Source organism: Diorhabda sublineata, chromosome 7 (genome assembly GCF_026230105.1).
Source record: "Diorhabda sublineata isolate icDioSubl1.1 chromosome 7, icDioSubl1.1, whole genome shotgun sequence".
NCBI classification, from domain to species: domain Eukaryota; kingdom Metazoa; phylum Arthropoda; class Insecta; order Coleoptera; family Chrysomelidae; genus Diorhabda; species Diorhabda sublineata.
This window is the reverse complement of record NC_079480.1, coordinates 29,598,798-29,610,996: the sequence shown is the minus strand read 5'-3', so window position 1 is coordinate 29,610,996 and position 12,199 is coordinate 29,598,798. Positions and strand designations below refer to the sequence as shown.

Here is a 12,199-nt window from a genome sequence, read left to right as displayed (position 1 = left end):
AATTACTATCTGAAAAGTACTCTTTGTTCAAATTGATCTAAATATTTAATTGAAAATCGCAAAAATTTCAAATTTTCAACTGCATCAGAAAGCGATTCATTGGTTTTCACTTGTGACGTCATAGATTTAACAAAAACATTGAGCAGTTGTCTGCTTGATGATCTCGAGGTTATCTTTGCCGGTAACGTAGCGTGTGCCGTTATAATACAGTTTTTATTTATTAGTTACTTAAAACATTTTTCTATATAAAGAATAAAGTGAATAAACCTTTTATAGGTTCAGTTCTTATTATTATTATTACATAATCACGTTAATAATTGAAAGCATAATAAACTTAATTCCTATAAAATATTAAAATAAAAGTTAAATTTGAATATTACATTGAAATGATCCTCGCAACAAACATAATTACATCTCGTAGGATCGTAAAAACGTTCAACACTTCCAAACCTTTTTTGTTGTAAATTCGAATTTCTTGGCATTATAAAAAAAGTTCATTGGGTGTTTTAGTCGTGATGTTTTTACATTCTGGCTTAAGACTCGATTTATATACCATTATTTAGATTAATCATAGTTTATTAATAACGGCTTTGGAATAACCGAGAGTAACTGTCGTATTTACTATGTATCATATGTTCAGTATTTATTTTATACCTATGACGTCACACATATTACGGCCTTACTAAAATGTTTAAACTACCTACAAAATTTTAGAATTTTCAATAATTTTTTTCTCTATAAATACAGATCATAGAATTAAAAAAAATATGATTAAAATTGTATTATAAACTATCCAAAACTATTTTTTTCTCAAAACATGAAAATACTCTATTGAAAAAAAGCGACCACGTTTAAAGTGCTTTTCCTTCAGAACAACGCACCTTCTCACACATCGGTGATGGCCATGGCGAAAATTCACAAATTGCTATTTCGAATTGTGTGTACATCCATCACATTTAATAGATCTTGCCAACAGTGACTTGTTCTTGTTGCCTAGTAATGAAGTTTCATTTGCAAGGAAGATATTTTCAATATTAATGTCCCGAGTGCATGTCAAATTGTCGATAATTTAATTTTCTCGAGTGCGCGAATGCGCATTCGAGGAAATTATGAGACAATTTGACATGCACGAGAGGGCATTTTGGCAGACTATTTCCTGAGAAAAATTTAATTCAAAATAAACTTAATTCTGTGTTTAAAATTTGTTATTCTTTAAATTATACCGTAGTCGACGATCATCATATTGGCATTGAATTGGTATCTACGGTAATTTATTGACAACAGTTTTGTTCGTGAAAAAATATTTCAAAATGAGTTTACGTTTTGGGCAAAATTCCACGAAAGTAATAGACGCCGCAGTGGATAAACTAACTCCACTGAATACGAAAAAGTCGAGAGATTCTGCGTGGCGACAGTTTCAACAATTTTGTGATGAACGAAAATACACTTTGAACAAGGAAACTTCTGTCGCACAGCTGGCCGTAATTCTAAGAGATTTCGCTTTCAACATGAGACGTAGTGATGGGGAAGAATATAAAGAAGCTGTTGTCAAAACACTTTGGAATACAGTAGCGAAAATTTTGCAACAAAAATGTTATGAAGAGTTTAACATTATTTTCGATCCTTTTAAAGATGTAACGTTTGAATGCGCCAGAACTGCGAGAGACGCAAAAAGGAAGCAGTTGCAAAAGTGTCCTGAAAAAAGAAAAACAAGTGCATCTAGCTTATCAGGACAAGATATTGATAAAATGTGTGCCATTTGGGACGAGTCGACTCCGGACGGACTTCAACGCAAGTTCTTTCATATTGCTTCATATGAACTGGCATGGAGAGGAGGAGAAGCATGTAATTGCCTTTTGAGTTACTTTGAAGAAGAATTTGACAACTACGGCAACCCTACAGGACGCATAGCTTATAATCCTATTTTTTCTAAGACAGCGCAAGGAGGGAGTCATACGTTAACAGAAAAAAGATGGTTAGTCCAAAACACCACCGAGCCTGATAAATGCCCAATAAGGTATTTAATGTAAAGCATGATATCAAGCAATCTATCATTATAATTTTGCAGGCTTTTTAAAATGTTGAAAGAAAAAAGAGGAAAACATATTACGGTCGATCGTTTTTTCTTAACTGTAAACCCATTATGGATGAAAGAAACATCGAAATGTTTTTTTTAAAATTGTCCAGTAGGACGAAATGAAATTTCAAAGTGGACAAGAGATGCAGCGGAAGCTATAGGAATTGACACGAAAAGAATAAAAGTGATAAATCACTCGAACCGTGCTGCGGCAGTTACTCAGCTTGCCAAGGCTGGGGTTTCAGAAAATCAAATTATGAAGGTTACCGGACACTCAAATCAGGCCTGATAAAAAGTTACCTCCAAGTAAATAGTGATCACCACGAGGAAATTGTACAAAAAATGCGAAATGACAGTAGCGAAGTAACAATAAGAAGTAGTGGAAGCAGCATAGAAACACCATCGTCGGCCTCCAGTAAAGTTGTATATTCTAATTGCATTTTCAATAATTGTTCCTTTTCTTAAAATATAAAATTAAAACCAAATGATGTTTATTAATCCTAGTCGAAAATTTGGTACTAGTGCAAATTATCGATAATTATCGATAATTTGCACTAGTATGTTGCAGTATTATCGCTGAAATTTGATCGTTGCTAGGTAAACATAAAATATTACAGCTTTTTGGTTGGCTTAAATTTTTCGAAGGAAATAGTCATCAAAAGAGGACATTATTGCATATGTAGAGGCCTATTTCGAGTAGAAAGACGGCAACTAGTATTTGGAAAGGTTAAAGAGATTAGAGTACTGCTGAACTAAGATTATAGACTTAAAAAGAAAAATAGATAGAAATGATTATAGAAAAAATGTCTTGTTCTTTGTTAAATCAAATACTTTTTAAACAGTAATCGTATAAGAGAAAATTCACGCAGATCGTGTTCAATTCAATCTTATTGTTAAATATTGCGTATGAAAACGTACGCCTATGCTTATGATTTTATATTTTCGTTTACAATCATGAATTGTGGAAATAAATATTCATGTGTGTTTTTGTGATTATTGCAATACTTTTTTAGTTACTAATTTCGTTTTTTTTTTGTTCCAGGCTGGTCTTGAAATAGGGGAATTAATCTTAGCAGTGAATAAAGATTCTTTAGTTGGCTCCAATTATGAAACAGTAAGTACTATTTTTCATAGTATAGAAGAAAATGCATAATTTTTTTTACAAAAAAACGAAATAGTATACAATTAAAAAATTACTAAATTTCATTCAATTGTCTTGAGATTAATTGTTACTGATAGTTTTCCAATTAAAGGAACATTGTGCGATTTAGCGCCGCGTTATACAGATATAGCAGATATTTCAATTGAAAAAGATTAATTTTTTACTACCACAGTAAAGTGCATTTCGTCTCACTTCAACTTTTCCGGGAAAAAGTCATTGGCTCGGCAATCTTCAGCTTTTCTATTCATAGTGTGTAAACCAATGTAAATAATGAATGTAACATGTGAATATTAATTGATAACAAATATCTACATGCGTACTAAAATAATCAAAAATTATGAATCAATCAAGAACAAGGAGAGCGAAAAAGTACATTTGGCTAGAAGTCAAAAGTTTTATTCAATGAAAAGAAACTGTCGCAAAGAAGGTAGAAAAAATGAAGAAATTGAGGGAATTACCATTGACTTTCAAAAAAATCTACCTTCTCCTAATATAACAACGTCTGACATGTACATTCATGTGTCGTTCGAAAGGGGACTGATGATGTTTGCTCCATGCTAAAACACTTCTTTGAAAATGTCCTGAGCCCAACAGTAAAGCACTTAGTTATTTTCTGTGGCTAATGCGCAGGCCAAAACAAGAACTTTATGGTTATACGTTTTCTTCACTACTCAGTTTGTACACTGAAACGATCTCAGACTGTTAAAGTGGTCTTCCTCATAAGAGGTCACTCTTATATGGAGAGAGATAAGGACATGAACCCTTGTGAACCAGAAATCGTACACTGATACAGCCGATGACTGGAGGAATGTACTCAGAAACAGCAGAATCAGACCCTCATCATTCACAGTAATTAACTTGAGCAATGAGGTAAAATTTGAAACTTGAAATGATTTTTTTTGTCTTGTGTCTACATTAAAAAGTGCGCTATTGCGACACGGCCAATTCGAGTGCTGAAAATCGACAAGAAAGAACTACGTTAATTTGGTAGAAAATCAGGGTACAAGGAAAAATTCGAGAAAGTTTGTACGAGAAGTAGGCCAACTTGAAAATCTGTACAATGGGACCTCCTTCATATAAAGCAGTTCTTGACCAATCCAGGTACACAAAGAGTCTACGACTCACTGGTCCCTGCTCTTGTTGAAGAAGAAGATGACATCGAGTTTGTAAATGACCCACCAATTGATGAACCTCCTCAGTAGCTATTTGGCAAAAACTATCAGAGTCCATATTTATTTTTAGTTTTTAAATAATTTATTTCGGTTCAATGTACTAAATACATTTCTTAATTTGTTACAATGTCATAAATAATGTATTACTGCATCAAGACTTTGAAAAATTTAACTACCTCTATTTTTAAGTTTCTTATTCCACTTCAAACTTAAAAAACGCAATGCTGGAAATTTTTGTTTTCGGGACTGTGATCGTTCTTCCCCATGGCCCTTCAATTGTTTAATTATACTTTATTTATGAATGTTATACTTCGAGTTGAGGTAGCAGGTTTTTGCGATTTTATTTTGTTTGTTTACATGGAATGTTTAATATACAAAGATACGTATTTTTTCTCTGAATTAAAAAAATACTCTGATTAATTAATTCATCAAGTAAAGATGTAGTTTTAGTGCGAAAAGAAACAGAAAAATTGTACAGACAAAAGTAAAATAAATACAAATTTATTAGTCCAGTCATTTTAGGCATTTTAAACCCCAATCTGTGGAAAAATTCCTAGAGAGCTGAATTTTTGTATACACTTTTATTACGTTATTGTAATGAAGATGTGAAAAATTGACATCTATTTCGTAAAAAGTTATAAATGTAAAAAGGTCAAGAAAATCAGTTATTATAAAAATTGTTCCTAGTAGAATTATCTACAAAAAATATATATCGCATTTTTCTGGGAAAACACCCGTTTTCTGAGTAGATCCCTGAGAAAGCGACTAGACTCATATACGGTATTGTATACTGTACACCAGGTCGTGAACTGTATTGCTTTTTAATGACCCTTACACGCAGATTTTTTTATGTAAAAAACGAACACACGTGGGTATACCCTATTACACTCCAGTAATTCGAGTAGTGCCTGCTGTGTGGATATGCCAGGTTGTGGTGCTCTGGAAAGACGTGTCTTGGTAGCGAATTCCACAGGATTACACTTCTCCAAAGAAATGAGTCCCGATAAATTGAACTTCTAGATGTCTGCAGACGAAGTCGATGTTCATAATCTGCGCCTGCCTATCAAGTAGGTCTTGCAAAAACTGTTCTAGGCGGAATTATGTTAGACAGCTCAGAAGAGCATTTGCCGTGGTGGTAACCGTAAAGAGCCAGCGGCTTTTCCTATACGCTCTAAGATGTCAAAGTTTTTAGTCAACTCTGAGTCGCCTATAAGTCGAACTGCTCTCTCCTGTATTGAGTCGAGCATGCTTACCCCGAGGATGCTCGACTCAATACAGAAAAGAGCAGTTCGACTTATAGGTGCCGAGCTTCAAATGTACGAGTAATATTAGAAGGTGTTCCGTATTTCATTGTTGCGGGACCCGTCTCTTTATACCTGAACTCAACTAGAGTGTTACACACGTTGTTTTAGTTGTTTTCCGCTCTCAAACAGTTTTCATAATGACAGTTTTCGTAATGCACACAAATACTTGATCAACCTACATTATTTCTTTTTAAATATCAGGAAAAAACAATGTTGAAACAAAAATGTACTCGACTGATAGCCTCAACAAGTATCCACATTGCTAGAAAAATATTCTGTTTCTACATGCCATGATGATATAATTTCAGTACTTTTTGGGAGAGGAAAATTGAAATACATTTTCCACTAGCTATATACGTTGCTCGAAATTAAGAACAATCGATAGATAATTACAGATACTACAACAGAACAAAGAACAGCTGTGAAATTTCCTTTATTACCACTTACTTCTTCAGCCGCTTAACAGCATATTTATTGAGTATATTATCCAATACAAACCTAGCTAGGAAGAGAAATTGATCCAGAACAGCAGGGTTGGGAGTTAAATAATAATATATTACAGCCAATAAAGACTTTATTACCACGAGCATCTCAAGATCTACTGAACACCAACTTTTTTAATTGTACGAAAAGTTGTGGCGGAAAATTTAGATGAGATGAAAAAAAAATTAGATTGAGGTGTTCAGAACTGTTCAATGACGGGGCCAGTCATATTAAACGCAGAGTCTGTAAATTATGGAAATATTTGTCAGCAACTATTACTGATAGAGAAACTGAAGATATCGACAACGGATAAGAAAAAATTCTTTATTGAATATCATGGATTATGCGTACAGGGAAACCATGTTAAAATAACGTGCCTTACATTGTACCGTGTAGGTGGTGAGCATCGCCATGATATAGTCGCTTTTTCAGCGCTCTACTCCGAACACGGTTGATATTACAGAAAAATGTAGATAATTTTACAAGTAACAATTTTCATAATAACTGACCTCCGAACAATCGATCACGAGATATTTGCGAAAAAATGATTTCGTGATTTTTTTACTTCTTTAGCCGGCACCATATCGATATTTCACATTTTCATTAAAACACCTTAATAAAGGTGTATACAAAAATTCATCTCATTAGGAATTTTTCCGCAGATAACCTAAAATGACTGGACTATAAAGATAATATGATACATATAAATAATAAAGTATTATAGAATATACAATAATCATTGTTTTCAAATGTTTCGATCACATCAAGAACCAAGATATTACAATCATACAATTCTTTTGATGAATAAAGAATTATTTTTAAATGCGGGACTACTTTGGGAGGATAAAAAGAAACCAGAATACGTACGGCAAAAAGTTTATTAAAAAGGTTATGGAATAATTGTTCGTTTAATATTAAAAATAATTTCACTTTCATTTCAAATATTAGAAGGTTCGTTGAATACCTGAATTATTAGAGACTTTTTTCAATTTAATTTGAATTTAAATTGGATGTTCGAAATTTAATATTTGTGTTTCATTTCATTTAAAAAAGAATTTACTTAAGAAATTCCAAAAATTTATAATAGAAACAGCGGAGGTCTCCAATCATATTACTTAATCTATGATTTATTTAACACAAATATTGTCTTCTATCAGTAAAAATCAAACATAACAATATAAGACCGATTATCTTCTTCATAAGACCAACTAGAAGACATACGTAATACGTAATAGAGACGATATAATTGACGTTGAATATAAAGTGAATAGCTGATTGTACTAAAAGTTGAATTTGACGTTAGCTTTGTTAACTGTGTGGTTTTTAGCGCAATTTTGGATTGAACGAGTATTTATTGTTAAAATCAGTTCTTTTAAGAAGTAATTTTACTTTACTAATTTAATTTTATATCGGAAAATACGAATCCTTATTTTACTACAAAGTGAATAAATATGTGAAACAATAATAGAATACCGTCCCATGCTTTTAGCCTTTAAATTAAATTACACATCATAGTGAATGTATTGAATGTAATGTGGTATCTGAAGGTAATTTGATGTAAGTTTAATGGTAGAAGTACTGAGTAATGGAAGTTTTAGAATACAAAAAGTTCTGCATATTTTTAATTTGAATGTGATAAATCACAGCTTCCTTTTGTGCTGATATCTGAGCTCAATTTTTTTCCTTTATGGACTCGTTTTTAACATTCCTGCGGATTAAAGAAAATAATGCATTCATAAAGTACAAACATTTAAAACAAAAAAACTGGAATTTATAGGGACAACGTTTGAAAAAAGGCGAGAGCTAAAAGGAAAAAAAACTTAAACAGAATTTTATTTTCCCGTAAGCCGGTACGAACTCGCAGATAATTATTAACAGCTATTGGACAAACTTTTAATGTCAGAAGGGTCAACGTAAAAAATGAACAGTTAGTTTCATGTGACTCATAGAGAAAGGGAATTATTTTGGGTAACTCTCATTTCTGCAAGTTACCTGCTTGACTTCATTGTGGAAAAAGGATAGTTATTTTCTTTCTAAAAGAGCTATTATTTTCATATTCTAAACTGAAAAAATTTTTTCGTATTTTGGTATATCTCTATTATCTACATGCCAAATTTAATTTTACTACAAAAATATGTAAAAAAAATATATTTTTGACATACTGAGAACATGATTTGAATAAACTGTAGAATGTGGTAAATGTAAATGCAAATTGATTATGGTCTAATGAAATGACAATCACGTCGTTCCAGTTTTGATAAATTGTATTCTAGTGCTCCAAAATCCGCGAATAAGTATTCTAAAAAGAATCACGATTCAAATGACTCTAGTTCATTGGGAAGAATCGATTTGATCGACTAATTCATACCCACATATAGAATTGGAATTATGTCAAAAAAAATGTTTGTATGGTCCAAGGATGGGTATTTCATAGTCGGTTAGGTTCTAACATACACCTTTTGCAATTCCAGAGGAAATGTGTTCTATTCATTCTTCAGAATTATGGTCATTACCCATAGTATCAGTTACAAGGAAATGAGCTTGGTTTGGATTATATATATTAGTAAAAAATTTTAATTCAGAATGTAGCTTAATCATTTTGTAATAACTTCTCTTTTTGGTAAAAATAATTTCGAAATTTTTTCATGTCAATATCCTAATTTAAGTCCTGAATGTCTTGGCGTAAATTACTCCTCAAATGATCAAAAACAACTTCAGTTCCTTGAGTGTAACTCCATTGATGATTATCTTATAATCCATTTATTCAAGACTATTTTGGATCAAAATGATTAAGTCAACACACAGAACATTGAGAAACGGGGTAATGCCAACTCTGTATTACCTGTACGAGGATGGTTCCAGAAGTAACTGGCCTAACCTAAGGATGACGGTAATTGCTTGAAAAAACCATTGTATTAGAAAGTACACAACCTATACAGCATATGTTTAAGTTTAAAGAAGCCACGTTGCTTACTATTTGTTGTTTGGCAGGCATTAGTTGTGAACGTTTATAATATAAAAGCTCAACTAGATTCTATTTTGGGTGAGACTGCTCCTTCGTTATCAACAGTAAAATATTGGATAGCAGTGGCCATACGACCTGCGAAGACCAGCATCGCCATCGACCAAATGAGGTGACGACTCCAGAAATGTTGAAGAGAATTCACAAAGCAATTCTGGATGATCGTCGACTGAAAATACCCGAGCTAGAATACGTAGTAGGCATTTCAAAAAGTACGGTACATTGCATATTACCTGAAAATTTGGAAAGAGAAAGCTGTGTGCAAGATGGATGCCACGTTTGCTTACAATGGAATAAAAACAACGTGGTGAAGATGTTTTCATCCAGTGTTTCACAGAAATAAAGCCGAATTTGTGCGCCGTTTCATAACCATTGATGAAACGTGGTTTCATGACACCCGAAATAAATATCAAAACAAATGACTGAAAAGGGAGAACCGACTCCAAAACAATCAAAGACCATTCCATCTGTAGACAAGGTCATGGCGACTGTTTTTTGGGATGCTATCATAGGTTAGTGTTATGCGAACTTATTGCAACGTTTGAGTGAAGAAATCAAGTAAAAACGGCCGCATTTGGTTCAGAAGAAAGTGTTTTTTTCATCAAAACAATGCGCCAGCTCACAAATCCGTTTTGACAATGGCCTAAATTAATGAATTAAAGTTTTAATTGCTACTTCATGCACCTTATTCACCAGATTCAGCCACCTAGGATTATTTTCCGTCTCCAGACTTGAAAAAATATCTCGGTGGTCAAAAATTTTCCAACTGTGAAGAGGTGATGTCGGCAGTTGATGGCTATTTGAGGAGCTTGACGATCCTTACTATAAAAAGGGTATCGAACTTATTGAGCATCGTTGGGAAAAGTGTATGGAGCTAAAAGAAGAAAACGTTGAAAAATAAATATATTTTTGTCTAAAATTTTTGTGTTTTCTTTGTTGAGCCAGGTACTTATAGGTCCATCCTCGTACGTGATGACGTCAAATATTTAAAAATTAATTTTCACAGTTGACTAATATGAAGAAAACATAAATGAACGAAAAGATAATACAATCTTAAGAAAGATGTAGATAACTTAACTCAATCTTAAGAAGAATATAATGGTTCATGAACTTCAACTCACATCTCAAACTAGACATTAAATTTCTTATTTATAATTATTGTATCAGTTCGAACGGAGCTCCAATCTGGTGAACCGCAGCGATTCAAATATGCGATCGATAAGGCATTACCAGTCAAAAGTATCAACACAAATATGCAATGCCTCTCGGTTAGTTCCTAACAATATATTACACAGAGACCCAAACAACGTATGAAGATGTCAGAACTTCACTGCTAACCAAATATTAGAATGTATTACAAGACCATCCCAATCCACTTGCAAACAATCTTCTAACTCCACCACAAACCAGAAGACTGAAAAGGCAGACAAACTAGACGTCAATGTTCATTCATAATTGAATAAATTATAAACTATTTCAAGCAATGCCCATAGACCAAATCATAGATATTTAGGCATACATCACTGGGTGTAATACCGACTGTGACAATTTCTATTCTTAAACAAATACATTGTTTTGTATGAAACAGATGACAGACAGGTTACAGTAATAATGGATTTCACTATTTATTATTCTGTCGCACATTCTATAATATTACAATGTCTCGTGAACAATTCGACAAATCGTGAAATGATTCTATGATCGCCTTCGATCCAGCATGATCTTCGAGTTTGTGTGAATGACAAAAACTTCTACATCTCTGGTCATCAACAAACAAGAAGAATTACGAATTTCGCAAAACAACTGTAAAATATCAAATTTAAACGAGTCAAGTTATAAATATATTGGGCTGATCAGAGGATTAAAATTAAAATTAGAAGTTGACAAGAGCTTCTCTGAACTGGTCGAATTTTTAACTAGACATTGTAATATTATGGCACCCGACACCGTACCTTCATCCAAATTAGACGTCTTGAACAAATCTAATGATATAAGGATATAATCATAATATTAATCTGACACGCTCGAGTATATCCCGAAATCTCCGGCATAAGTCCGGCAACGCTTATAAATCTGACAACGCAACGAAAAAGATTAAAACAAAACATGTTCGTGCTTCAGATAGTTGTGTCTGTCATGATAACACGTGCTTATTCCGTAGACGCGTCTTCAGAATGAATAACTTATACAAGTTCACGCTTCACGAAAGAGTTTTTTTTGTTATGCCGTATCTGCGTACGAACGCGAATTAAAAAACTGTGTTCTACAATATGTTTTAACAACAATTTCCGAACTACCGCTATCAAATAATTCAACAGTGTAAAAGACGTGCCACACATTCTTAAAAACGGGCTTTGTTACCGACGCGTATCTGTTATAAGTAACTAAAATATGCAGCTATCGGGAGAACTTCAAATATACTATATTTCTTTACCGTCCTCGTCTCCTCTACGCACTTCACGAGGATGATTTCGATTGCAGATTGGAATTTTGCGAGTGGTACCTCGGATAGTCAGGATGATCCGCAGCTTCAGCTTTCCATTTAGTGGTCGGATGAAGCTGAATATTCTAGATGAACAGCACGGTATAACTGCGTGTACTGGAACGATTAGATTCCTCACGTCTTCATTGAAAAAGAATTAAACCTGCTTATGATATGTGTGTGGGCAGGTATACATGCGTGAAGTTTCCTGGTTCCGTACCTTTTTGAGGTTCGCGTGACGGGCCAAAGTTACCTGAAAATGCTCGAAAATGTACAGCGATCCTACTTTCTCGAATATCCGTTATTTCATGTAGGATAATGCTTTGCCACACTACGCGTTATTTTGGAGAATGGATAGGCAGACGAGGATTCGTTGAGTTGCTCGTACGGTCATATGACCTGATACCCTGGGATATATTCGTGTGGGGCCTTCGAACTGCAATTGAAGAAGAATTTGACACTTTTCGCGGACAGCTTGACATGCTTTGCCGAACCTG

At 33.6% G+C, this 12,199-nt stretch overlaps 1 protein-coding gene across 1 annotated transcript in view; it reads left to right on the top strand.

The window, feature by feature from the left end:
* LOC130447078 (uncharacterized) overlaps nt 1–12,199 on the top strand; it is a 450,284-nt gene that overhangs the window by 394,985 nt on the left and 43,100 nt on the right. The window contains exon 28 of the mRNA XM_056783735.1: nt 3,120–3,191. Coding sequence (XP_056639713.1) covers nt 3,120–3,191 — 72 coding nt within the window. The remainder of the gene's footprint in view (nt 1–3,119; nt 3,192–12,199) is intronic.